A 24644-nucleotide genomic window follows, 5' to 3' on the forward strand; every position below is an offset into this window, starting at 1 on the left:
CTGCGGCACGGAGGCTGCTGAGCCGGGCCCGGCACCGCCGCGGGCCCCGCTGCCAGCGCCCGCCACTCACCCGCACACAGCTGCACGCACACGAGCAGCGCCAGCGCCAGCAGCGGCCCCATGGCAGCGGCCCCGAGCCAGCGCAGCCAGGCCACGTCTCGCCAGCGCCCGAGCCAATGCAGGCAGCAGCAGCCGGGCAGCCTTTAGCAGGTGCCTCATCGGCCGCCTCTGGGGCCGCGGCCTCCAATCACCTGCTCCGTGCCCAAATATGAGCCTCGCCTCCGCTTCTGGCGTCACACACCTCGCCACAGTGGGCTGCCAGCCGGATGTGCCCGGGGGGAGGCAGCCCCCCCACCCACCACACCTGCGCTGGGGGGGCCCTTCCTGCATCCCCCGAGCCTCCAGCTCTGCCGCTGCTGCAGCCTGCCAAGAGCCATCCTGACGAATGGGGACAGCCTTCACCCACAGACCACGATAAAGCAGCTGCAGGTGCACAGCTGCGGAGCTGCCAGCCCTAATCTGTGGGGCGCTGCCCTGCCGGGGTGCTCGCAGCCCCCGCGGGGGTGGCAGCAGCCCCCGGCTCCGCTCGGCGCTGCCAGGTGCCGGCTCCCCGGTCCCTCGCGGCGGCGCTGGCACATGGCGCTGCTGCCGCAGCTCTGGCCCCGCGCTCGCCTCGCCGCCAGGGCAGGAAGGAGGCGCTCACCCCCCGGCGCCTCCCGGCCTCGCCACCGACCGCACGCAGCTCCCGAGCCCTGCGCTGCCGCCGATAACGCCGCGGCTCCGCGCCGCCCCTGACCCGCGGTGAAGCCACAAGTAGCGGGGCACACTTGAACCCACTTGAATTTTGGGGGACGCACCTGGGTAAGCTGCGAGTAAACATTACCGAAAACCAACGCGTGTACCCCGGGGGTGGGGGCAGGAACTCCCTTGTGGTCTGTCCTGTGTGTGAGTGTGTGAGGCTGAGGATGGGGCCGAGCCACCCCGCAGCACTGCTGAGCAGCCACAGTGCTGGCAGAACAGAGTTCTCCATGACGAGGTCCCTCCTGCAGCAGCGCAGTCACCTTCATTGTGCTTCCAAGCTTTGTGTGGGATTGCGAACTCGCCACCTGCCAGTGGCATCTACCCCTGGATGGCTTGTGGACTGAGCTGAACCCGGCTAAGCCCTGCAGTGGCTGTCTATCTTGCACGGAGACTCGGCCAGGCTGGCTGGAGGAGACCACCCGGCTACGTTCTCTCCGCGGCGGGCAGGGACCCTCACAGTTCGTTTCGTCGACATTATCAACTTTCCATGCCACACCGCGGCCCTTGCATGTAGGTGGCAGAGTGTCACAGAACACCGAGAACGCCGCGGCTCCGCGCCGCCCTTGCCCCGCCGCTCCGTGCCCCTGCGGCTCGGCAGCCGCGCTCCAAAGGAAACTTCCCCGGCTCACCCCTCACCACACTCTCTGTCGGCACATTCCCAACGCAGGAATATACTATCCCTGGCATCACCTTCACTGCTGCGGCAACAATGACCGGCGCCGATGCCGGAGCTTCCCAAACACTCTCACACATCCGGACCTCACGTTTCCTTCCCCGTTCAACCCATAGTTTCCCACAGCAAAGTCATAGGAGTCTCCCATGGTAAATCCATTTTTTCCTACTACGGGAACATACAAACCACCCCAGCTGATGCCTCTCGGGAAGCACGCAGGATTTCCCCACCGCCTCACATTCCAGGTACTGTCGCTACTCGCGATACGGTCGCGGAGAATAACGACAATGACTCCTCCAGCTAGCAGCAAAGAGAAGCCACTTTATTGTGAAGGCGAACCACTTTTATATTGTGGATCGCTGAAGAAGAGAGGAACGGCCGTCCATTGGATAGTAGAAGAAAACAGAACGTTCTCACGGATCGTGAGAACTGTTTTTCCTTACTTTCTGAAAAACAGCAGGTGCTTAATCTTGTTGTGAATTCCTTCCTGTTTTTCCCGAGGTTTATCACCTTGGGAAGATCCAGGGAGGAACAGGCAAACTGCAGCAGACCCGAGAGAAATTCTCCTTAGCATGAGAAAGGAGAAAAAGGCCTCAGGCCCTTGCAATTTTCAGCCTGTGGCTTCAATGAAGCCCACAAGTCCCCCTTTTAGTTTTAAAAGAAAAAAGGAGGTGTTTGCTGTCCTCCTTAGGATCCTTGTCGGAGGGGAGCAAACACATCCCTGGAGATTCGTGGACGCTTGAAGCATCCAGGGAAACCTTCGCACCTGATGCTTCCCAGCAACTTACTTCTAATACAATAGGAAAGAAACCCGCCACCATTCGCCAGACCCGTGATTTCCAATATGAAATTTATCTAACAATGTCCAAAGACTGAAAACAGTTCCAAAGAAACAAAAGAGTTCATCCTCTGCTTGTAGAGGGACCATCTGGCTGGCGGTCGGCCTGTTGGTCAGCATCCAAAGGCTGTGCCTCGGCTGCATTCTGTCTCTGATGTCGCAGGTCAGGACGGACACATCTCGCAGGCAGCCAGCGTACCCCAGTATCTGTTGAGACGCAAGCATACCCACGGCCCCAAACGATGAGTTCATGCGGGCCTTCCCACTTGTTCGTGGTCAAGTTCCGTATGAACACCTTCGCTCGGGGCAAGCGTATCTCATCTGCAGCCTGTAAAGAAGTAAAGTGATTCACAATAACAGGATTATTGGAATCTTGTGGCACAGTAAGGTGATTGATGGTATATAAAGCTTTTTCTAGTCGGCTGTGTGGTGTTTCACCAGCCATTCCCCTTTTTTGTTTTTTTTTGTTTTTTTTTTTTTTTTTTTTTTTTTTTTTTTTTTTTTTTTTTTTTTTTTTTTTTTTTTTTTTTTTTTTTTTACTAATTCTCGAAGGGCTATTAATTTCTGTTTTGGCAAGGGCCACTGATTTTGCCATACGGGGGTATTAGACAACCACCGTAGGGGTATCATAGGATAGTTCTTGCCCTTCACTTCAGTGACCCTAATTAAAAATTTGCTTCCATGCGCACCCCCCAGGCTGCCAACACATCTCGTCCCCAGAGGTTGATAGGGGCTGCAGTGATGTATGGTCGGACCGTGGCTGTCTGCCCTTCCATATTTCTGATCAACACAGGCCTCTGACTCACAAAGGTCTGTGTTGTGCCCCCCAAGCCTGCAATGGCCTGACCCAGAGGGGCCACAGGCCATGTGGGAGGCCAGGCAGAGAGTGAGATCACTGTTACATCCGCCCCAGTGTCCAGCAAACCTCTGAGTTGAGTCTGAGACGGGTTGGCACCTGAGAGAGTCAGAGTACACATCATTTGTGGTCGCTGATCCGAGACATTCATTGTCCAGAAAACCTGTGGTGGTCCTGTGGATCCAAAGCAACCGTCTTTGCGATTTCGCTGATCAACCCTGAGAACAGACGAATAGAAAGGCACCAATTGGGCAATTCGAGTTCCCTTTGGGATAGTGACAGGAGGAGAAGGCGTAGAAACCATGGCATAGATTTGACCTGTGAAATCAGCATCAATGACCCCGGGGTGGACAAAGATTCCCTGGAGGGTGGCACTGGACCGCCCTATGAGCAGGGCACTCAGGCCTTTGCCCAAAGGTCCAGTGGCATCCAGAGGGATCTTGTGTACACCAGTCGAGTCTAAGATGACTGTGGCTGCGGTGTATACATCCACTCCGGCTGACCCCCGGGTGCTGGCTGAGTGCTGGCTGAGGAAGCCTGGGGTACTGTTTTATCTGAGCGCTGTACCCCCAAGCGCTCCCCTGCCCGTTTCCCTGGCCAGGAGGAGGGTTTTTTGATCTGCATTGGTTTGCATAGTGTCCTGGCTTTTTGCACTTGGCACACAAAAAGGTAGGCTTCTTGCCTTTAGGTTTTCCCTGTTTATAATATCCACCTCCTGACATCTTTTGATGCTGCCACATGGCAGCTGCCAGGGCAGAGATCTGATGATCTATAGTCCCCACTTGTGAACATGCCTGTATCATGTCAGTTAGTGAGGGATCTCCTGGTAGAGACTGTATAATTTTTGCACAGTCAGCATTGGCATTATCTTTGGCTAGCTGTTTACACAACATCTGCCTGAGAGCATCATCTTCGACCTGTTTCTCTAGGGCTGCAGCCACCTTTTCTACAAATTGTAGGAATGGTTCGTTAGGACCCTGAGTAATCTTCACATATTTTGTTTTAGGAGCTGCAGCTTCTATTGTTTTTATAATTGCTGCGAACCCTATTTTTTGGCATTGCTCAAGAACGGGAGGGGGCCAAGATGCTTGGAGGTCAGGGTTAGAGAAACGAAACGTACCCATCAAAACCTCTCGGCCTATTGCATACCTAGGGTCATCCTGGGGCAGCCCCATATTGTCTGCAGCAGCCCTATCAGCCATTTGCGCCCAGGTGTCCTCAAACACTCTGAACTGCACTGGCTGAAATAGCACCTGTGCTATATGCCTTATATCATAAGGTGCTAACAGGTCTGTATTTAATACTCTAAGAATCTGCATGACCTGGGTGGAACCGAGTCCAAAGCGTGCTACCTTATCTTGTATATCTTGGACAACACGCCAAGCAATTGGGTCATGCCGGTCGAGTTGACCTTGCGCCCCTTTGAAGACGGGAAAAGCCTGAGCCCCTTCCGTCCCCCGGGTGTCCCCATCACTGCTTTGCGACAGGTCATCCCCGGGGGCCGGGTAGGGCCCCGCGGGGTCACCCTGGACGCTTCCCTCCATCTGGAAAACTCCTTTTGTTGGCATTCCCACCTTCTCTAAGAGGTCCCAATCCCCGTTTTGCAATGCCCGCAACCTGACAGCCTCCCAAATTACGCGGGGGTTTCTGCCGCGATTGCTGGCCGAAGGGACACCACGCCTCCGGCGGGGATGTGAAGGGACACCACGCCTCCGGCGGGGGTGTTGTGGTTCGTCGGCGTCTGTGGCGCTGGAGTGGGATGACGAAGGCGGCGACTCCTGCCCCACGGAGGATGTCGCGGCGGTCTCCGATCCCGTTGAGACAGGGCCGGCCGCGGAGGCAGGAGCGGCGACCTTGTTTGGGGCCCGCGCGGCAGGACACGCCCCTAGAGACGAGGAGGATCCCGGCGGCGTCCCGGGAGGGTTGGTGGGGGGACCCGAAGCTTCCGGGATCGTGGGCCGTGACGTCAAGCGTCGCGCAGGGGGTAGCGATAGCCCCGCCCCTGCGGCCGGCTGCCCCTGCCGTCTTTGGTCTGGGGGGGGGCCCGCCGGCAGCCCGGGACCCATTCTCGCTGCCGGGCCATTCGCGGTGCGCCGCGGTTCATCGGGGATGGTGACATAGGGCACAAACGCCTCCCAGATGGCCGTCGCGATCGCGAACGTGACTTGCTCCACTACCTCCAGTGTAATAGCTGGCATTTGCACTGTCTCTGCCGTTACCGCCCTCCGGGGAAAGGACGCCGCGCTACCTTGGGGTGCGAGCGGGAGGGGCTGTCCTGACTTCGGGGGGTTCTCGGAGCAGTCATCGGACTCGCCCTCGCTCCGTTCAAATCTCGCCTCATCCTCCACAAAACTCTGATGAATAATCCCCCAGGTAGTAAGCAGCGGGCACACTGAAACATCTCCTTTATGGAGAGCTGCACACAACAGATTCCCCAGCTCTTTCCAAACGTCCATTGAAAAAACTTCTCCTTCCTCCTCTGAAAAACCGCGCTCCTTTGCCCAAGCTAGCAAGGCAATCAAATCTTTATCTGGGATTTGGATGTCTAAGTCCTCTAGAACATCCCTCCATAATGAGATAATAATCTCCTCTTGTTTGGATAGATTGTTCCCCATTTTAGAATTTTTCGCCTAGCCGCTAGTTTGGAGGAGGGAGGGGGCGGAAACACAGTACCTTCTCTCCGCGGAAAGAGGAGCGGTCGCTAGGGCGCTCGCAGTCCGGGGTTGCTCCGCTCCGCGGGGCTGCGGGGCTCCGCGGTCCCAGTTCGCGCTGTCCTGGCGAAAGACGGTCTCGGCTCCCGTGAAGGACGATCTCGGTGGAACCTCCAATTGTCGCTACTCGCGATACGGTCGCGGAGAATAACGACAATGACTCCTCCAGCTAGCAGCAAAGAGAAGCCACTTTATTGTGAAGGCGAACCACTTTTATATTGTGGATCGCTGAAGAAGAGAGGAACGGCCGTCCATTGGATAGTAGAAGAAAACAGAACGTTCTCACGGATCGTGAGAACTGTTTTTCCTTACTTTCTGAAAAACAGCAGGTGCTTAATCTTGTTGTGAATTCCTTCCTGTTTTTCCCGAGGTTTATCACCTTGGGAAGATCCAGGGAGGAACAGGCAAACTGCAGCAGACCCGAGAGAAATTCTCCTTAGCATGAGAAAGGAGAAAAAGGCCTCAGGCCCTTGCAATTTTCAGCCTGTGGCTTCAATGAAGCCCACAAGGTACAAAAAGTGTATTCTGAAGTCTCCCTTCTTCCTCATGCCAGTCTCCTGCTGTCTCTCTCAGTGTCCCTCACCTGACCGAGACCAACTGTGCTCCCCGGCCCTTTCTTATGCAAAGGATCGGCACTTCCCGGCTGGAAGAATACTTGGAGAATTAGTACAGAAGACAATCTTGCCCAATGAGGTTGTGTTTTATAAAAAAGTGATTTCCCTGGCCACTAGTTACAGTTGCAGATGGAGTCGGAATTTAGAGACCAAGAGTCTCTGCTGGTTGTACTTTGAGAGGGTAAGGGAGAGAAAAGTAAAAAAGCATCCTGTGTATGGCACAGTCCGTGTTGTGCGGCCAGCACAGGAACAGCTTGCGGTTTAGGCAGTCTTGTAGAAGGAAGAATGAAAATTGCAGAGAGGAAAGAAGGCGTCAGGGCTGAGGAGAGCATTCTGAAAGAAAAGGAGACAGTGCTGTATTTGAAGCTGCCTATTGGGACGGAATGAGAGTTGTGGGCAAACAACTCCAATCAAAGGAGGCATTCAGAAATACAAAGACTGGAGTTTGTGCCAGTTGTGCCCGTCTAGACACAATTACTACACTCGGCCTCTACTCTCGGGCTCCCATCCGGAGCAAACGGAGCATCTGGAACTGCAGCCGCTCCCCATCCACCTGCACCGCAGCAATTGCTCACGGCCAGAAGGTGCCGCTCCCTCGCTGGGCGGGGCGGGAGGAGCTGCCCTGCCCCATCCCCGCTCTGCCGGGCACTGCGGCACCGGGCAGTGTCCCGGAGCTGTCCCTGCCACAGACGCACGCACGGCCCTGAGCCCACGGGGGCCCAGCTGGGGACACCCGAACGGGAGCGGCCTTGGTGCCTGGCTGGCTGCTGCCCCGGCCACAGGGGACAGGAGCTCTCCGAGGGCACCGATCCCTCGGGGGCCCTCGCTCGCCTCGCAGCCTCTTTGCCGGCGCTTCTCATCGCGCTGCGCTATCGCCGCCTCAGCAGCCGCTGCTGCTGCCACGGCCTCAGCCACTGCTCCGCCCTTCCCAGCTGCAGCAGCTCCCCGAGCACAGGCCAAAGCCCTCCTGGCCCGTTGCCCTCGCTGCCACAGGCTGGGCAGCTGCCGGCTGTCGGGCGCCTGCTGCTGCAGGGGCCCCGTCTCAGCTGCCCGCACCTGAGTGACACCGAGCTGGGAGCCCACGGCGTCCTGCAGCTCTGCCGGCAGCTCCGGCATCCCGCCTGCCCGCTGCGGAGCCTGGGCTGAGGGATCTGCCACGGCCCCTGCCACGCCCGCCATTCCCGAGCTGGGGACAGGATGCTGCGGGACAGGCAGGGCAGCACCGCCATCGCGCCTGCTTCAGCACCTCCCTCCCCACTACATCGAACACCTTCTCCTCTTCTCCTGCCTCCTCCATGCCCAGGCTGAGCACGGACGCCTTCAGCCAGGCCCTGCTGCAGGAGCTGGACGCCCTGCGGGCACTGCAGCCCGCCCTGAAGATCGGCAACCTCCTGGAGCATGACGTGCCGCAGGCAGGGGCCATGGCCCGGCTGCCCTGCCACCGCGGGCTCCTGCGGGGGGACAGGAAGGTGCTGCCCTCCTTCAGAACACCTCTCCTCCTTTAGGAACAGCCCTTCCAACAACCAGAGCCATTCCCAGCCCAGCTCTCAGTGCTGCCTGAGAGTCTGAGCCTGCCCAACCATGGGTCTCAGGGAGGAGATCCTGCTGCATCTGCATAAGGGAGAGGGGTGCCTGGTGTGTCCTGCCCTCTCCCTTTTCCCCTCTTCATTGCTGGGGAAAATTGTGTGAATATGGCACTACCAAATAAAGGCACTGCCGATAATTCCAGCAATATTCCTCTGCTCATCCCCTTAATCCCATCCACCCCTGGGAAGTGTCTGTGATTGCCATTGCTGCTCCGCATCCCCTAAGAATGGCTGATGTATCTGGGATGCTGGTGCCAATGCAAGGGTGAGATCCCAGCCTTGGCAGTGAGTCTCTGAAGAGTTTGGATATTAATACATAAAGACGGAAATTCACACGGAAATCACTGGGAATCCTTGGAGTTGAGCTGTTTTCCTGCAGCGATGAACAGGGAGATGTGATCTCTGTGGGCAGGGCCAACCCTCCCTGGGGACAGGGCCCCACCACACTGCCACACACATGTCCCCAGGGCTGGGGCATGGCCAGGGAATCCACATGGCAGCTTCTCCAGGCTGCTGCTGACATGATAATAGACCGAGTGCCCCGGGGGCTGCTCCAAGGGGTTCCTTGTATATCCTGGGTAACTAGGAAGGGAAGAGATTCCACCTTGGGAACAGCAGAGAAAGATGCCTGAGTGGGCAGGCAGCTCCGTGTCCCCCCTGACAGACCCAACCTGGGCTCTGAGCACAGCACACATGGATCTGCTGCTGGCTCCCTGCCCACCCCCACAGCCAAACCCTGCCAGGGAGTGGCTCTGCAAAGGGCACAGGGAAGCTGTGAGGCCTCTCACCTGTGGGGCTCTGCTGTGCCACTCCCTTGGACATGTCCCCAGGAACAGGGGGCGCCTGTGGCATATCCAGGACATCGTCGTAGCCATCCGGGATTCCTTGCTGGGGCCAGGCAGGGGGGTCTGGGAAATGCAGAGGGGTCCATGGCAGTGAGCAGCAGCCCTGGCACGGGTCTGCCTGTGCCATCCCCTCTGGCATTCCCACCAGGGATGCGCTGGTGACCCTCAGGTCCAGCAGGGAAAGGCAATGCTCCACTGCACACTGACAAAGGGGAGCACTTGTCCCCTCAGCTCCCCAGCCCGGCTGTGTCCCCTCTCCCCTGCTCTCCCCGCTGCCTTCCTGCCCTGGGGCCCTACCTGAGGCTGCCTCAGTGTCACTCCCCTCCATGATGTCCCTGCTGGAATATGGAAGCTTCTTGACCCATCCCTCTGACAGGGAACATGCAGGGAATAAACATGGTCATGGGGGTGGCCTCAAGTGGCACCGCAGGTGACAGAACCTCACACCACACAGCGTGGCTGCTCTGGCACACAGGGGACACCCCAGCCCATGGCCAGGAGCAACTGCAGGGACACCAAGACCGGAATGTACCCTGGGGCTGTCAGGCAGAACCTTCACTGCACACAGAACTGGGCCACAAGGGCTGCACCCACCTGGGCCACTGGGCACCTCCTGGTACTCGGGCATGGCCATGTAGTCCAGCTCCTCGTAGACAGCATTGGAGATGGCATCTGCAGCTCTGCCACGGCCTGGAAACACAGGCAGCATTTATTTAGGGACCTGGGAACACAGAGTGCACTCCAGAATTCACACATTACTGGGCTGCAAGAGGCCTTCAAGATCATTGAGTTAAACCCATGCCCTAACATCTCAACTAGACCATGGCACCAATTGGCTTATCCTGGCTTTTTTAAAACACATCCAGAGATGGTGACTCCGCTAACTCCCCAGGCCAGACCATTCCACTTCTTTATCACTCTTTCTGTTAATAATTTTTTCCAAATATCCAACCTGCGTTTCCCCTGGCACAGCTTGAGACTGTGTCCTCTGGATTCTCTTTGTCACTGCCTATTCAAAGAGACCAAGCCCCACCTGACTACCACCACTCTTCAGGGAGTTGTTCAGAGTGATAAGGTCACACCTGAGTCTCCTTTTCTCCAGGGTAAACAACTGTCAAAGTCCTTCCTAAACTGAGGGGCCCAGAACTGGACGCAGCACTCAAGGTGTGGCCTCACCAGTGCTGAGTACAGGGAAGAATGAGTTCCCTGCTCCTGCTGGCCACACTATTCCTGATCCAGGCCAGGGTGCCATTGGCCTTCTTGGCCACCAGGGTACACTGCTGGCTCATGTTCAGTCAGTTGTTAACCATCACCCCCAGGCCCCCTTCTGCCTGGACACTGTCCAGCCACACCATGCCCAGCCTGTAACACTGCAGGGGGTTATTGTGGCCAAAATGCAGGACTCGCCACTTGGACTGATTGAACTCCATCCCACTGGACTCTGCCCATCCCTCCAACCCTTCCAGGTCTCTCTGCAGAGCTCTCCAACCTTGCAATAGCTCGACACATGCTCCCAGCTTAGTGTCCTCTGCAAATGTACTGATGAAAGACTCAATATCCTCCTCCATGTCATCAATGCAAATCTTGAACAGAACAGGCCCCAGCACAGAGCCCTGAGGGACTCCACTGGTGACAGGCTCCCAGCTGGATGCAGCACCGTTCACCACCACTCTCTGGGCCCAGCCATGCAGCCAGTTCTTAAGCCAGCCAAGAGTGCTCCTGTCCAAGGCAGGGGCTGCCAGCTTTTCCAGGGCTGTGCTGTGGGAGAGTGTCCAAGGCCTTGCTGAAGTCCAGCTACACAACATCCACAGCCTTTCCTGCATCCACCAGGTGGGTCACCTGGTCACAAAAGATCAGGTTGGTCAAACATGGCCTACCCCTCTGCCCTGGTTTAGGGGAAATTTGGGAGGAAACCTCCGAATGAGTGCCCTCAACTGGCTCGTGGAAAAAATGTTCCCTGAGAGAGGAATGGGAGAAAACCTGTTTATTTAACTGACAAAGCACTTCCCAGCACAAAAGTGAACAATTCCACACAGGAAAACCTCTCACCACTCCAAAGAGCTGACAGATTCAGAGGAGTCCCTCTCATGAGTTGCAGCCCTGCTCGCTCAGGCTGTTCTCAGTCCCTCCAGTGCTGGGAAATGCTGTGGCCCAGGCCAGGCCTGGTGTGCCACAGGTGTGAGCCCCTGCTGCTCTTCTGGGTTTTCAGTCCAGAGCAGGTTTGAGCAATTCCAAGAACAGAGTAAAAGCACAGTCCAGGGGAACTCCTTTGCCTCAGCTATCCAGAAAAACTAACTAAAAGCAAAAAGAAGCTTTTTCCCATCGTCCACTGCAGACAACCTGCTCTGTGTGAAGGAGGCAGGGGAGCAAGTGCAGTCTCTGATAACAACTCTGCACCTCCTTCTCTCCCCCTTCACTCCTGGAACCAGTCTTAAAGCTGCACAATTCAATATTCAACACCAACAGATGATTTGGGGTACAAGCATCATAAAGTTACCCCAAGACATTCCGCTCTTCATCCCCATATTGTCAGCTTACTGCTATATCTAATATATATTCCAATTCTACAAACACATACATCGTACATATGTATGTATATAAAGATTTATATATACAAACAGGATGCAGCTATATACAGATATTGACATCAATGGTAATATTTACATATGCTTTTCACCCACCAATCAGATCTCCCTGAGGTACACATCCTCTTGTCCCATCTTTCTGCATTATCCTCCATGTGCCACCTGGTCCCTGAGCAAACACAATCCCAGGAACGGATTTGGCTGTATTCAAGGCAGAACTGACCCAAACTGTTTCCAAACAAACCTCTGACATGCTCTACTGGGACTTTATCTCCATCTACTGTATGCAAGGACTCAGCCTGGGCAGGGCCTTCTTGGTTGGTGGAACCTCGGCTGTTAACTAACCAGGTGGCCTTTGCAAGATGCTGCTCCCAATTCTTGAAAGATTCCCCACCCAATGCTTTCAAGGTCATTTTTAGCAGTGCATTGTACCTCTCCACTTTGCCTGCAGCTGGTGCATGGCAGGGGATATGGTACACCCACTCAGTGCCATGTTCTCTAGCCCAGGTGCTTATGAGGCTGTTTGTGAAATGAGTCTCATGGTCGGACTCAGTTCTCTCAGAGGTCCCATGTCTCCAAAGGACTTGTTTCTCCAGGCCCAGGATGGTGTTGCAATGAGTGGTGTGAGGCACAGGGTAGGTCTCCAAGCATCCTGTGGTGCGGGAAAAAATGGACTTTTAGTCAGCAAATCAATATGATTTTTCAGAAGCCGATTTATTGTTTATAATTCACCCTAATTATACATTTCTAGAACCATCACCCACTTGGGAACACACTTTGCAATTGGTAATTTTAGCATATTGATCCATCCATTCAAACTCCTGAAAGTCCATAATTGGTGGGCTTCAGGATCTTCACCGCCTCCTGTTACCTTGAATCTTCTCATCTTGGTATTCTGTGCTTTCAGCTTCTTGTCTCCCACTTTAACCACTAACCACGTTTAACTGCCACCTCCTCCCTCTCTCTTTTTTTTTTTAAATTTAATCGGGGGCAGGAACCGCGACACTGCGGGGAGTCACTGGAGCCCGCGCCGGCGCCGCCGAGCACGGGGCTGGAAAAAGATCCCATCCCCAGCATCATGTCCGGGGCAGCGACCCCCATGTCCAGAGCTCTCTCCACCCGGCCCCGGCCCCCTCCCCTTTCTGCTGCTGCACACGCTCCAAACGAAGAGACCCAAACGGAGGGTCCGACATTCTTCGCGGTCCTCGGCACGGGCCGAAAGCAACAAACTTTCTGTCGGGACCTCTCCCTCCCGAGAAGCGAATCCGCTGCGCTCCGCCTCCCTCTCTCCTCCGGGAGAGCGGCACTGCGGACACGCAGCTCGCGGCTTTGCCGGTGCAGCAGCTGTCCCTTCTCTTCGCCCCCGCCGCCAGAAGCCCTCGGGCTTTTCCTCTCTCTCTGATCTGTTGACCCACTGAAGTTCTTAGTTGTGCTGATTTTGTCTCTCGCTGCCGCCGCAATCGCTCTGCATGCGAATATTCCTGATCTACATTTGAAAGCCTGCTCTGACTGAGCTCCAGTCACGTCCTCCCGGGGCTGCTGGTGACTCTTCAGGGGACAGCACGGGACAGCCCGCAGGTTCTTCTGCTTGCGATGGTGGCAAGGAAGCTTCTATTTCTATTTTTGCTGTTTCCAATGCGGACTGCGAGTCCGCGCTGTCACTGCCCGAGACCTCCCGCGGAGCCTGCAACACTGCTTCGGGGATTGCTGATGGCAAGGACAAAACAAGTGTCTCTTCCCCCCAAAGCACTCTCGTACAAATGCCGGAAAGACAGCCGCAGGGTCGCCCGAAATAAATCCTTTTTCCTCACCCCATCTAAATAGTCTTTTCAAACGCTCCAAGGCGTACTTGACTGCTCTCACAGAGAGGATATGCTGGAGGATATTTAACTTGGTCTGCGTTTCTTGCTTTTCTTTCGATAATAATTTCCACATCCCTCCAGCCCCAGCCGCTCACCTTTACCGTAGCTCTTCGCTGTGCTGCGCACCCTTTTCGCTCGGAGCTTTTCTCAGGAACGTCTCTGCGCCCCGTGCTCCTGCCGCCTTCCTTCCGAGCCGCTCGCCGGAGTTCTCTCGCTCTCTCCCGTATTCTTGCGATTCGCTTCGCAGCCGCACACCGACTCCCGCCGCTGCGGTCCCGCCGCAGCAGCCGCGACTGGGCTTCCCGTGTCTTCCGATCCGCGGACCCCTTTCAGAGCCTGAGTCTAAAGAGATACAGTTCCATTCATGCGCACGATCTGCACGATATATCACGTTGTCGGGTCACTAAACTCGGGAAAAACCTTGACTTCTTGTCAGCAAATCAATATGATTTTGCAGAAGCTGCTTTATTGTTTATAATTAACCCTAATTATACATTTCTAGAACCATCACCCACGTAGGGACACACTTTGCAATTGGTAATTTTGGGATATTGATCCTCCCATTCAACCTCCTGAAAGTCCATAATTGGTGGGATTCAGGATCTTCACCGCCTCCCGTTACCTTGAATCTTCTCATCTTGGTAATCTGTGCTTTCAAATTCCTGTCTCCCGATTTAGCAGAGTTTATGTTCCAGCAGCCTTGGGGGATTTCAACAAGTTATTGAAAGACTCCCAGAATTTTCTCATACTGTGCACCTGATATAAAAACTGGTGTAACTAAGAAATTCACAAAAACAGCTGGCGTGTGAAAGGAGCGTGTGAACGGACAGCAAAATATGCAGAAATAACTGAACAGGTCTGAGGCAGTGTGATGTGGTCAATCTGTCAGGCCTCCCCATACTTATATTTGGACCATCGCCCCCCATCCTGCTTGCCTTGCTCGATGGCAGCACATGTCTCACAGTCTTGGGTAACCTGAGAAATACTGCCCTTCTTTCCTTTCTCAAACACCTCCATTGCCGTGTTCCCCCACACAATGATGTCATCAATGTACTGCAAATGTTCTGGAGCCTCACCCTTCTCCAGTGCATCCTGGATCAGTCTGTGGCAGATGGTGGGGCTGTGTTTCCACCCCTGGGGCAGTCGGTTCCAGGTGTACTGCACGCCCCTCCAGGTGAAAGCAAACTGAGGTCTGCATTCTGCTTCCAGAGGGATGGGGAAGAATGCATTGGCAATGTCCATGGTGGCACACCACCTTGCTGCCTTGGACTCCAGCTCCTACTGGAGTTCCAGCATGTCTGGCACAGCAGCGCTCAGTGGTGGAGTCCATTCTATGCACGATAATCCACAGTCAGTCTCCATTCTCCATCAGATTTGCACACAGGCCACATGGGACTGTTGAAGGGTGAGTGGCTCTTGCTGACAACCCCTTGGCTCTCCAGCTCACGGATCATCTTGTGGATGGGGATCACAGCATCTCGATTTGTCCAGTACTGCCGGTGCTGCACTGTCATGGTGGCAATTGGCACCTGTTGCTCTGTCACTTTCAGGAGTCCTACTGCAGATGGATATTCTGATAGTCCAGGCAAGGTGTTCAACTGCTTAATGCTCTCTGCCACTACAGCAGCTATTCCAAAAGCCCACCTGAACCCCTTTGGGTCTTTGTAGTAGCCATTCCTGAGGAAGTCTATGCCTGGAATGCACGGTGCCCCTGGGCCAGTTATAATTGGATGTTTCTGCCACCCCTTCCCTGCCAGGATAATCTCAGCTTCCAGCAAAGTGAATTCCTGTAATCCCCCCATCAGCCCAACAATGGAAACAGGTACCTTCCCCACATGTTCTGATGGTATCAGGGTGCATTGTGAACCAGTATCAACAAACACTTTATGTTTCTGTGGCTTTGATATGCCAGGCCATTGCACCCCCACGGTCCAATAGAGTCTGTCATCATCCCATGCCTCTCCCTGGCTAGAGGTAGGGCCCCTCTAGCCCTGGTTATTATTTCTTTGCTTGGCATACATAATAGAAGTTTCTTCAAGTGGGTCTGACAGATTATCTTCCCTTCTTTAATATCCTGCACCTTGGTTATGGGAGGTCGAGGTTACCTTCACTTTCATAGAACTCCCTTGGTTAGTGCTTCCCTCCCTCAGTTGATGCACCTGTGCTGCCAGGACAGAAGAGGGTTTCCCATCCCATTTTCTCATGTCTTCCCCATGGTCATGCAGAAAGAACCAGAGAGCAGCTCGTGGGGTGTACCTTCTCTCCCTGGCTGGAGAGCGTTGGGCTCTAACTTGGGGGCTGGTGCTACATTGATCTTCCTCATCTCCTCCCTCGTCCCTCATCTCCTCTTTAAACTCCTCTATGAGTTCTTTAATCACGGCAGAGACATTGGCCTGCATTGGGCCATTCATCATACTCTCAAAATTTCTGAGTTTGTTTGTGACAGAACACACTGTCTCTTGGTTGTTATTAGCATTAATCATTGCAATGAAGGTGGTATATTGAGATGGGCCCAGGTTTGCCAGATTCCACAACACCTGCCCTGTGCACCTGACATTGTCAGGGTCATTGTCATGCTGTGGGACCCTCCTAAAGAGAACCTCCAATCCTGCCACTTCTCTCAGCTGCTGGTTCCCTTCCTCAAGGCTCTTCCAGCGCATTCCATGGTGGTGCTCCTGCATTCTCTCTCTGTGGACAAAGCTCTCTCACACAATCCTTAAAAGCCCTTCCCAGAGGGAAAGGGGGCCTTGCTCCCTTACAAATATCCGATCCACACCTGAATCCTGGGTCAAGGGTCCCAAATTCCTGGCCTCAGTTCCATCCAGTTGTACACCTGTTCCCTTAAAGTCTCAGACCCGGATAACCAAGTTGTAAAAGTCTCACGGCCCCGCTGAGCAATGTCTTTACACAGGTTACAGAGATTATCCTATGAGAGGGACTCGGTGATTATCAACCTCTGGCTCCTTGCTGGTGTTGAGGGCCCTCCTTGCTGATCCTTATTATCCAGGTGCTTTGTTTTCTTTATAGACTTTATAGTTTCCACAGGGGCGACTGCTGCTGGCTGTGGCTGCCCCTGTGATCCAGCTGGAGCCTGGACAGATACAACATCTACGGGTTCCACTGCAGCACCATCCGACTCTCCCTCTTTAGGGCAGGGGGAGGGTTCCTCACCAGCTGGGGAAGAGTGTTCCTTCAACATCTGGCCCATGTCCCAAGCCACCCACACTGGGTGGTTCCTTTCTGCAGTGGGCTGTGGGGCAGGATCAGGCTCTGGGGCAGCATCTCTCATCTCTGGTGTAGGGTCAAGCTCTGGGGCAACACCAGTATTTCCTGGGGTAGGTACCAGGGTTTTTATCCAAAACAATATTCCCTTGTCTCTGAATGCTAAACAGAACAGGCATATTAGCAACACCACCCACTCTATGCTATCATTAACATTCAGAGGAGATCTGAACCCTTCAAAAACTGCTGGGGTAGACCTAAAAATCTGGGTGAAGGCTTGGGAAAAAAATTGCCCTGGTGTCATTTCCTCACAGTAGGTGACATTAATAAAGTAACCCCAAAAACATACAGCTAGTGTGTGAAAGCCCTGAATTAATCTACTCGCCTTCCAAAGGAAGTTACAAATCCACAAATTCTTCATCTTATTAGCCCATAAAGCAAACTGGATAACAGACACAGTAGCCTTGGTTATAGGGCCCATGTTTAGCTAAGGGCCTGCAAATGGGAGAAATATAGCCACGACCATGTGCCACCCAAACCAGGGTGAGACCACATGAAGGCACCTAATGGGGTTTCTATGTCCAGCACACAAAAATTAGGTCATTCAAGAATTGTTATTCCTTTTATCTCTCGATGCCCTCGAGCCTCACGTGGGGCACCAAAATCTGTCCTGGTTTGAAGGACAGGTGTCTGCCCATAGAGGCAGAAGCTTCTCTTTGAAATGGAGAATGTAATCCCCCTCCATCCAAATTATTATATTAAGGAGCTCTCAGGCAAAGATATGGGAAATAGGAATAACAGTCCTTTACTAAGAATATTAAAATAGAAATACAGTAGTACAAAGAACAATCCCAACACTGACAGAGCCAGAATACAACCTGACACCCTGTCAGTCAGTCAGGGTTTTGGTAGCAGTCCCATTAAATGGTGGCTACAGTCCCCCTGCAGTGGCAGATGTGGTTCAGTTGAAGCAGTGCTCCTGCAGAGAGCTGCAGCTTTCCTCCAGAAGTCCAGGGATGATGTAGAAGGCACTGGCTTCTCCTCTGGAATCCAGTGGAAAGATGGATAACTTGCTGATCAAAATCTCAGTTTTTATCTAGGTAAGAAAGGCTTGGCTCCTCCCCCTGGCTGCAGCATCTCCCAGTGGGATGATGTAATTGGATCAGTCATACAGTGGGAGTTAATGTGCCAGCAGCAGGTGATATCTTCCTGGAGGGAGGATGGGCTGTGGAAAAGATAATGATTGCTCCATCTTGTCTTAAAGATGGCCCATGAACAGATAGTATGTGCCATGGAGATAAAGAAATCACTGCCCCACCCAGCTTCAACAGATGGTGTCAGAATACACTTTTGTGGCCACATCAACCCAACACAGCAGCTTATTGGGCAGGGAGGCTTAACCCCTTGGGAAGGGGGGACCCTGTAGCTTTAGTTGGTACACCTGACCAACTCCTAGAAAACATTCACAAAGTTGCCTGCTTGCAAATTACAGATGACATAAAATTGACTGCAATCCGTTAATGACCTATGCAATTACCTGTAAATGTAAGACAATACCCTCTCCCCTCTGGTGTCAAAGAAGGGTTCAAAGAGTTTATGCAGGACTTGCTAAACCAAGACACTTATTCTCCTTTCATCTTTTTTGTATGGCCAGTCCAGAAACCCAAACCTGATAAATGAGGCTGTGTTTCAAAATGTTGATGATATCCTTGTGGGAAGAAAAGAAATAGATGTAGTGGGGAATACCCAACTGAAAATCATCTCCCATTTGGAAATCTTCAACTTGCAAATTACAGCAGAGAAAATTCAAAAACCTTCTGATAAAGTGAAGGTTTTGAAAACAGCCACTACTGAGACCTCCCCCTCTGACAGGATGGCCCAGCAATCCTCACTCAGGAAGTGGTATGCCCCGATCAAGCCAGTACTTAACATCTCCTCTGTAACAGAATAAACTGTAAAAAAACTGACAGTAACAGAAACTGAGAGCTTGGGTAGCAGCTACAACAAACCTGCCTGGGTAATTAAAGTAACCTCTGCTTTCTCCCCCAAACAAACAGCAAATTCTTCATTCACTGATGCTTCTGCCAACAAAGTATTGCTGGGGGAGGGGGGGCTCTCAGCTGGGGAGCTGATGCTTGTTTGGAGTGTTTTCCAGCTTGAGGTGTGGAGTGCCTCTTTTGTTTGCATCTACACTGACTCTTGTGCTGTGTTTAAAGGAGGTACAGAGTGGCTTCCTGTTTGGCACCAAAATGATTGGGAAGAAACAGAATTCCAGTCCACGCTGGATGGTTCCATCATTTTAACCTCCTGCCTCTTTGTGGCAGATTCTGTAGTGTTTACTTTTTCACAGAAGAACGCGTGGGATGTGAAGATTAACTGCTGAATCCCTCATGGAACTCTCTATACAGTTATGGCACAGGACCTTACAGTCGTGTTTATTTTTCTGACATTCCAAATCAAAATTGATTAGATCATGTGTGGTAAAAACAAAACAAATATTGAGGGGAACTTGATGTAGTGTTGTAACACCTCCTACCCCAACCATAGGTTATGATGACCTGAAAATGTTTGAAATTGGACCATAGGTAAATAAGAAAACTGGCAAAAAGCAAATATAGTTTAATCCTGCATGGTGTTTTAACAAGTCAAATGGCCAATGCAAAACAATGTCTCAGCAATTCAGCCAGCTTGTTCAACTTTTCTGCAAATCTCTTTTGATGGGGGGACAACCTGGTTGCAAAAGCAGGATCCTTTCAAGAAACAAACAAGAGGACTAACCGGTGTGTGGGAACAAGACTGGAAATTTTGAATAGGATGATTTAGAAGTATTAATGAAGAAATTGGCTGTTCCTTTCAGCTGTATTCAGGCTCTCTTGTGGATGCAGTCAGTTTGTGCCTCAATTATAAGAGAAGGTGAGGAAGGCACTTTTCCTACTGAAATTCCAAGAATAATTTGGGATAATGCCACTGACTTGTAAAAAGAATTCCAATCCTGGTAGAACTAGGTGAATTTTACCTATGACCCCAGCACAAACCCAGCCACAGCCTTTGGCACTGATGATTTGTACTGCTTCCAGTACATTCAATATTCCCTATCACTGCATTAGGGCTGAATCATGTCAGAGCTATTCTCTATCCTTCTCCAGCACAGGGAATGGACCCGTCAAATTGGTGAGAAGGGGCAATTATATAATTTGGAAACTTGTACTGTCTGAGAACAACAAGGGTTTATCTGTGAAATAATGCAATCAGAACTCAGGATAGGTGCTTAGACACAAACAGAATGTCTGTAACCCTGAAAAAAAAAAAAAAAAGTTATTCTGAAACAATACTGGTGGATATGGGCAATGGGTGTTCATGCTTAAGAACTGCATGTGATAGGTTTTTTGTAGAAGATTTGGTAGTGAATACTTTGGGTTTTTAAAAATAATTTCCCCTATTTAGTTGTGTGTATTTTAAATTGAAAATAATTATTTTATTGTAATTTGAAAATTGCTTGTTTTAAGTTGTGTTCCAGTTTGATTACTGATTAAATTTTGCCTATTTTTCATTGTGATTTATTTCAACTAAAAAAATTATTATTATTTTTGTAATCAGAAATTGAAATTGAAAATTGATTATTTGTTTGTTTTGTTTCTCCCTTTTCCTTTCCCTTATCTTTTCCCTGCTTTTCTGTTCTATCCAGCTTCTGTCTCTGTCAACTCGCACGAGTCCTGAAGACTTCACAGCCCCCACGAAGGAGCTCTTGACGATGGTCGTGGAGTCACGGGCTGCTGCAAGAGTCCTGGTCCCAAGTTTCTCTGATCTGCCTCATGACACCATCAGAGACTGAGAGCCAGGACCCCCACCCCTCGCTCTGGACCTGAGTTCTGGCCTGGCCAGGTGGATGCTTCGCCCAAGGGACTGTTTGTAGCTGTGCCTGGTGCTTGCCATGGTACGCTGCTCTCGAGCAGGGTACTGGTTACAGCGCCCTGTTCCAGCACCTGGGCCTTGGAGCAATGATCTCCACACACAACAGTCCATACATCTCCCCACTCTGTGGCCACAGGCTCCTCGCTTTGGAAAAGGAGCATAAAAAGTGATTTCTTAAATAGACTCTGCGACCTCTTTCTACCCAACGGATTGAAGACGCGTCTATTGTCGCACGACCCCAAGGATGCGTCCCTTCTGCTGGTAACTATATCCCCATCCTTTCTCTCTCTCTCCCCCTTTTACTTTGTTTCCTTTACCGTTTCTCTCCCTGTCTCTCTTCTATCGCAAAACTGAATGTTGACACGCAATAAACGGCGTTGCTGCTTTCCTCAATAAAACCTGAGTCTCTTGCTATTTGTATTTTGCACTCTGGGGTGGAACGAAGCATCACGACTCCCGCTCGGCTTGAGCAGATCGTGGCACACAGCGAGGAGATCCTGCTGCATCAGCGGGATGGGTGCAGGTCCTGGTCTCTCCCTTTCCCCTCCGTGTTGCTGGGAACAGTTGTGTGCATTTGGCAGTGACAAATAAAGCCCTGCAGACAATGCCACCAATCTCCCAGTGCTCTTCCCAACAATCCCATCAATCCCAGGGATATGTTTGTGATTCCACTCTCAGCCCCGCATCCCCAGGGAATGGCTGATGTACCAGGAAGGGAAGTGCCTGGGACTGAGTGAGACCCCAACCATGGAGTGAGTTTCTCTTTTGGGTTTTAATAGGCAAAAAGAATAATTTACACTGAAATTGAAGAAAATCCATCCACATAAGGTGTTTTCCTGCAGCGATGAACAGGGAAGGGTGACCTCTGTGAGCAGGGCCACCCTTAGCTGGAGACAGGGTCCCACCACACTGCCACACACATGTCCCCAGGGCTGGGGCATGGCCAGAGAATCCTCATGGCACCATCTCCAGGGCGCTGCTGCATCATCATAGTCCGAGTGCCCCGGGGGCTCTTCCAAACGGTCCCTTGTATATCCTGGGAGACTTGGAGGGGAGGAGATTCCACCTTGGGGACAGCACAGAAAGGTGCTTGAGGGGGCAGGCAGCTCCGTGTCCCCCCTGACAGACCCAACCTGGGCTCTGAGCACAGCACACATGGATCTGCTGCTGGCTCCCTGCCCACCCCCACAGCCAAACCCTGCCAGGGAGTGGCTCTGCAGAGGCCACAGGGCAGCTTGTGAGCCTCTTACCTGTGGGGAGGACACTGATCCAGCTCTGCTGTGCCACTCCCTTGGACATGTCCCCAGTGTCTGGAGCAGGGGGATCCTGTGGCACATCCAGGACATCGTCGTAGCCATCCGGGATTCCTTGCTGGGGCCAGGCAGGGGGGTCTGGGAAATGCAGAGGGGTCCATGGCAGTGAGCAGCAGCCCTGGCACGGGTCTGGCTGTGCCATCCCCTCTGGCCTTCCCACCAGGGATGTGCTGGTGACCCTCGGGTCCAGCAGGGAAAGGCAATGCTCCACTGCACACTGACAAGGGGAGCACTTGTCCCCTCAGCCCCCCAGCCCGGCTGTGTCCCCCTCTCCCCTGCTCTCCCCGCTGCCTTCCTGCCCTGGGGCCCTACCTGGGGCTGCCTCAGTGTCACTCCTGTCCATGCTGTCCCTGCTGGAATATGGCAGCTTCTTGACCCATCCCTCTAACCAGGAACCTGCCGGGAATGAACAGGGACATGGGGGTGGCCTCAAGTCGGCACCTCAGGTGACAGAACCTCACACCACACAGTGTGGCTGCTCTGGCACACAGGGGACACACCAGCACATGGCCAGGAGCCACTGCAGGGACACCAGGACCCAAAGGTGCCCTGGGGCTGTCAGGCAGAAGCCTTCACTGCACACAGAGCTGGGCCACAAGGGCTGCACCCACCTGGGCCACTGGGCACCTCCTGGTACTCGGGCATGGCCGTGTAGTCCAGCTCCTCGTAGACAGCATTGGAGATGGCATCTGCAGCTCTGCCACGGCCTGGAAACACAGGCAGCATTTACCTGGGGCCCTGGGCAATGTTGGTATAACCAAGATCACCCCTGCCATCTCCTGAGCTGTTCCACAGGGCAGGAGCACCTGCACCCCCAAACCGGGTCAGTCCCAGCCCCACCCAGCAGGACCCACCTCGGCGCCAGGCACGGGCACGGCACAGCAGCACGGCCAGGGCACCCAGGCACAGGCACAGCAGCGTCCCCAGCACCACGCACAGCACAGTTGCCACAGGCACCGTCCCCACGCCCACTGCCACGGTGCTGCTGATGGGGACACCTGTGGGGACACAGCCAGGCAGTGACGGCAGGGGGATCCCAGCCAGCCCGGGCTGGGGGATGCAGGCACGGCCAGAGCTACCTGTGCTGCTGGCACCCTCCGGATATGGGGTAGCGTCTGTCTCGGTGCTGCCATCGCTGTCCTCCTCACATTCCACGTGGGCGTGCCCGCCAGCGCCGCAGCTCTGCAGCTGCCAGGGAGCCGAGGGGCACCCCCAGAGCCAGCGGGCCCCGTCCTCGCAGCCCACCCAGGCCAGCCAGGCACGGGACTCCTGCTGGGCGGGGTCGGCCGACAGCCCGCCCCGGTGCCCACAGCCCAGCTGGCGGCACACGGCGGGCGGCGGTGCCGCTGCTGGTGCCGTTGGAGCACACGCGGCCCCAGGTGCCGTTATAGGACACCTCCAGGTAGCCACGGCAGCGCCCACGGCCGCCTGCCAGCCGCACCGAGATCTGCTCTGCAAGGGGGACACGGGGGTCACGGCTCGGCCACCAACCCCCCGGGGCCTCTGCCGCACCCCGACCTGGCCGTGCCCGCCACTGACCTGAGCACACGGCCCCTGCCCCAAGGCCGCGCCCGCACTCGCGCTGTTCCGAGCGCCCGCATTCCCAGAGAGACTCCTCGCTCCCGGAGCACTCGGCCATGTACGGCCACAGCGGCCCCGTGCCGGCGCCGAAGCGCGCCCAGCTCGGCGCCTCCAGGGCCGTGCCACAGCCCAGCTCACGGCACACAACGGCAGCGTCCTGCAGCTCCCAGCCTTCCTGGCACACGCTGCTCCAGCTGCCACCGGAATAGACCTCCACGCGCCCGGCACAGCGCCCTGAGCTCCCCACCAGCCTCACCTGCCGGCTGCCTGCGGGCACGGAAGGGCCGGGCTGGGCTGGGTGCCTGGGGCAACCGGCACCTTCCGGCCCTTCCCGGGACACTCACCTGAGCAGGACGAGGTTCATCCCGTGAGGGATGTCAGGCTGGTGCAGTGGTCGTAAGCAACAGCTAAATCGCTGAACGTCAACAGTCCTCAGCAAAATAGTCCTCGTGCAGCTGTGAGGCCCCCTTGTTCAGTGCTGTGGTCATGTCCCGATGACTGTGAGTACACGATACATGACCTCCTTCTCCGCGCTTGTTCGAGGTTATCTATGAACACCGCACCAGGGACGCCATCACTCTTTTCCAATCCTCCACAGCCCAGATTCAGGCACACATTGCTCAAATTCCGAATGAGCAAAAGCTCTCCTGGCACACGGCGCCACGTCCCGTTGCCTACGGCCAACTCCACCCAACCATCGCACCAGGTCTCACCCTCCACCAGCCGCACGGACTTCGACAATGCCTGTTAAATGTAACACTCAGCAATTCGTCTCCAAAAAACAACGTATCTTCTAATCCCAACTCCTGGGGAGTCCCTAAAATCTCCTTAAGGCTCCTCCCGCAGGTGCCCTACACACCTGAGCAGTTGACAGCAGCGGCGTTCCCGGGGGCACAGGGCGGCTTCCCCAGCACGGCCACGGGGCACTGGCCCGGGTGCCGCTCGCTCCCGCTGCAGCCGAAGGTGTCCGGCCGCAGCGGCCCCTCCCCGCTGCCGAAGGAGCCTCCCGGGGGCACGGCGAGGGCGCGGCCGCAGCCCAGGTGGCGGCACAGGACGTGCGCATCGGGCAGCTCCCACTCGCTGGCGCACACGGAGCCCCACGTCCCCCTCACGGCCACCTCCACTCGCCCGGAGCATCCCGAGCTGCTGTTCCCCAGGCGGAAGCCCGTGTAGGCTGCGGCAGGAAGGGCGGTGAGGGCGGCCACGCCGCACGGAGCCCAGGAGCCCCCGGTGTCCCCGGCACTT

General features: G+C 54.3%; 3 protein-coding genes across 4 annotated transcripts in view; 1 reads left to right on the forward strand and 2 right to left on the reverse strand.

Moving 5' to 3' along the window:
- Nucleotides 1–8203, forward strand: part of LOC306803493 (NACHT, LRR and PYD domains-containing protein 3-like) — a 47115-nt gene extending 38912 nt beyond the window's left edge. The window contains exon 7 of one of the 2 annotated variants that reach the window (XM_079308980.1): nt 7565–8203. In XM_079308980.1, coding sequence (XP_079165106.1) covers nt 7565–7895 — 331 coding nt within the window. In that variant the 3' untranslated portion in view covers nt 7896–8203. Of the gene's footprint in view, nt 1–7554 lie in introns of both variants that reach the window. The other variant, XM_079308979.1, reaches the window with a different exon arrangement.
- LOC306803494 (scavenger receptor cysteine-rich type 1 protein M130-like) overlaps nt 1–24644 on the reverse strand; it is a 70384-nt gene that overhangs the window by 28959 nt on the left and 16781 nt on the right. The window contains 1 exon segment of the mRNA XM_079308984.1: nt 24259–24573. Coding sequence (XP_079165110.1) covers nt 24259–24573 — 315 coding nt within the window.
- LOC306803939 (uncharacterized protein) lies at nt 8421–23763 on the reverse strand (the record flags this gene model as incomplete). The annotated part of the gene is given in 12 exon segments (XM_079309964.1): nt 8421–8452; nt 8868–8987; nt 9519–9614; nt 10414–10568; nt 21469–21571; nt 21756–21896; nt 22131–22214; nt 22430–22525; nt 22673–22816; nt 22898–23150; nt 23152–23701; nt 23744–23763. Coding segments are annotated over 12 exon segments (1794 nt in total).

The sequence above is a fragment of the Erithacus rubecula genome, assembly GCF_903797595.1.
Source record: "Erithacus rubecula genome assembly, chromosome: 6".
In the NCBI taxonomy this organism is placed as follows: domain Eukaryota; kingdom Metazoa; phylum Chordata; class Aves; order Passeriformes; family Muscicapidae; genus Erithacus; species Erithacus rubecula.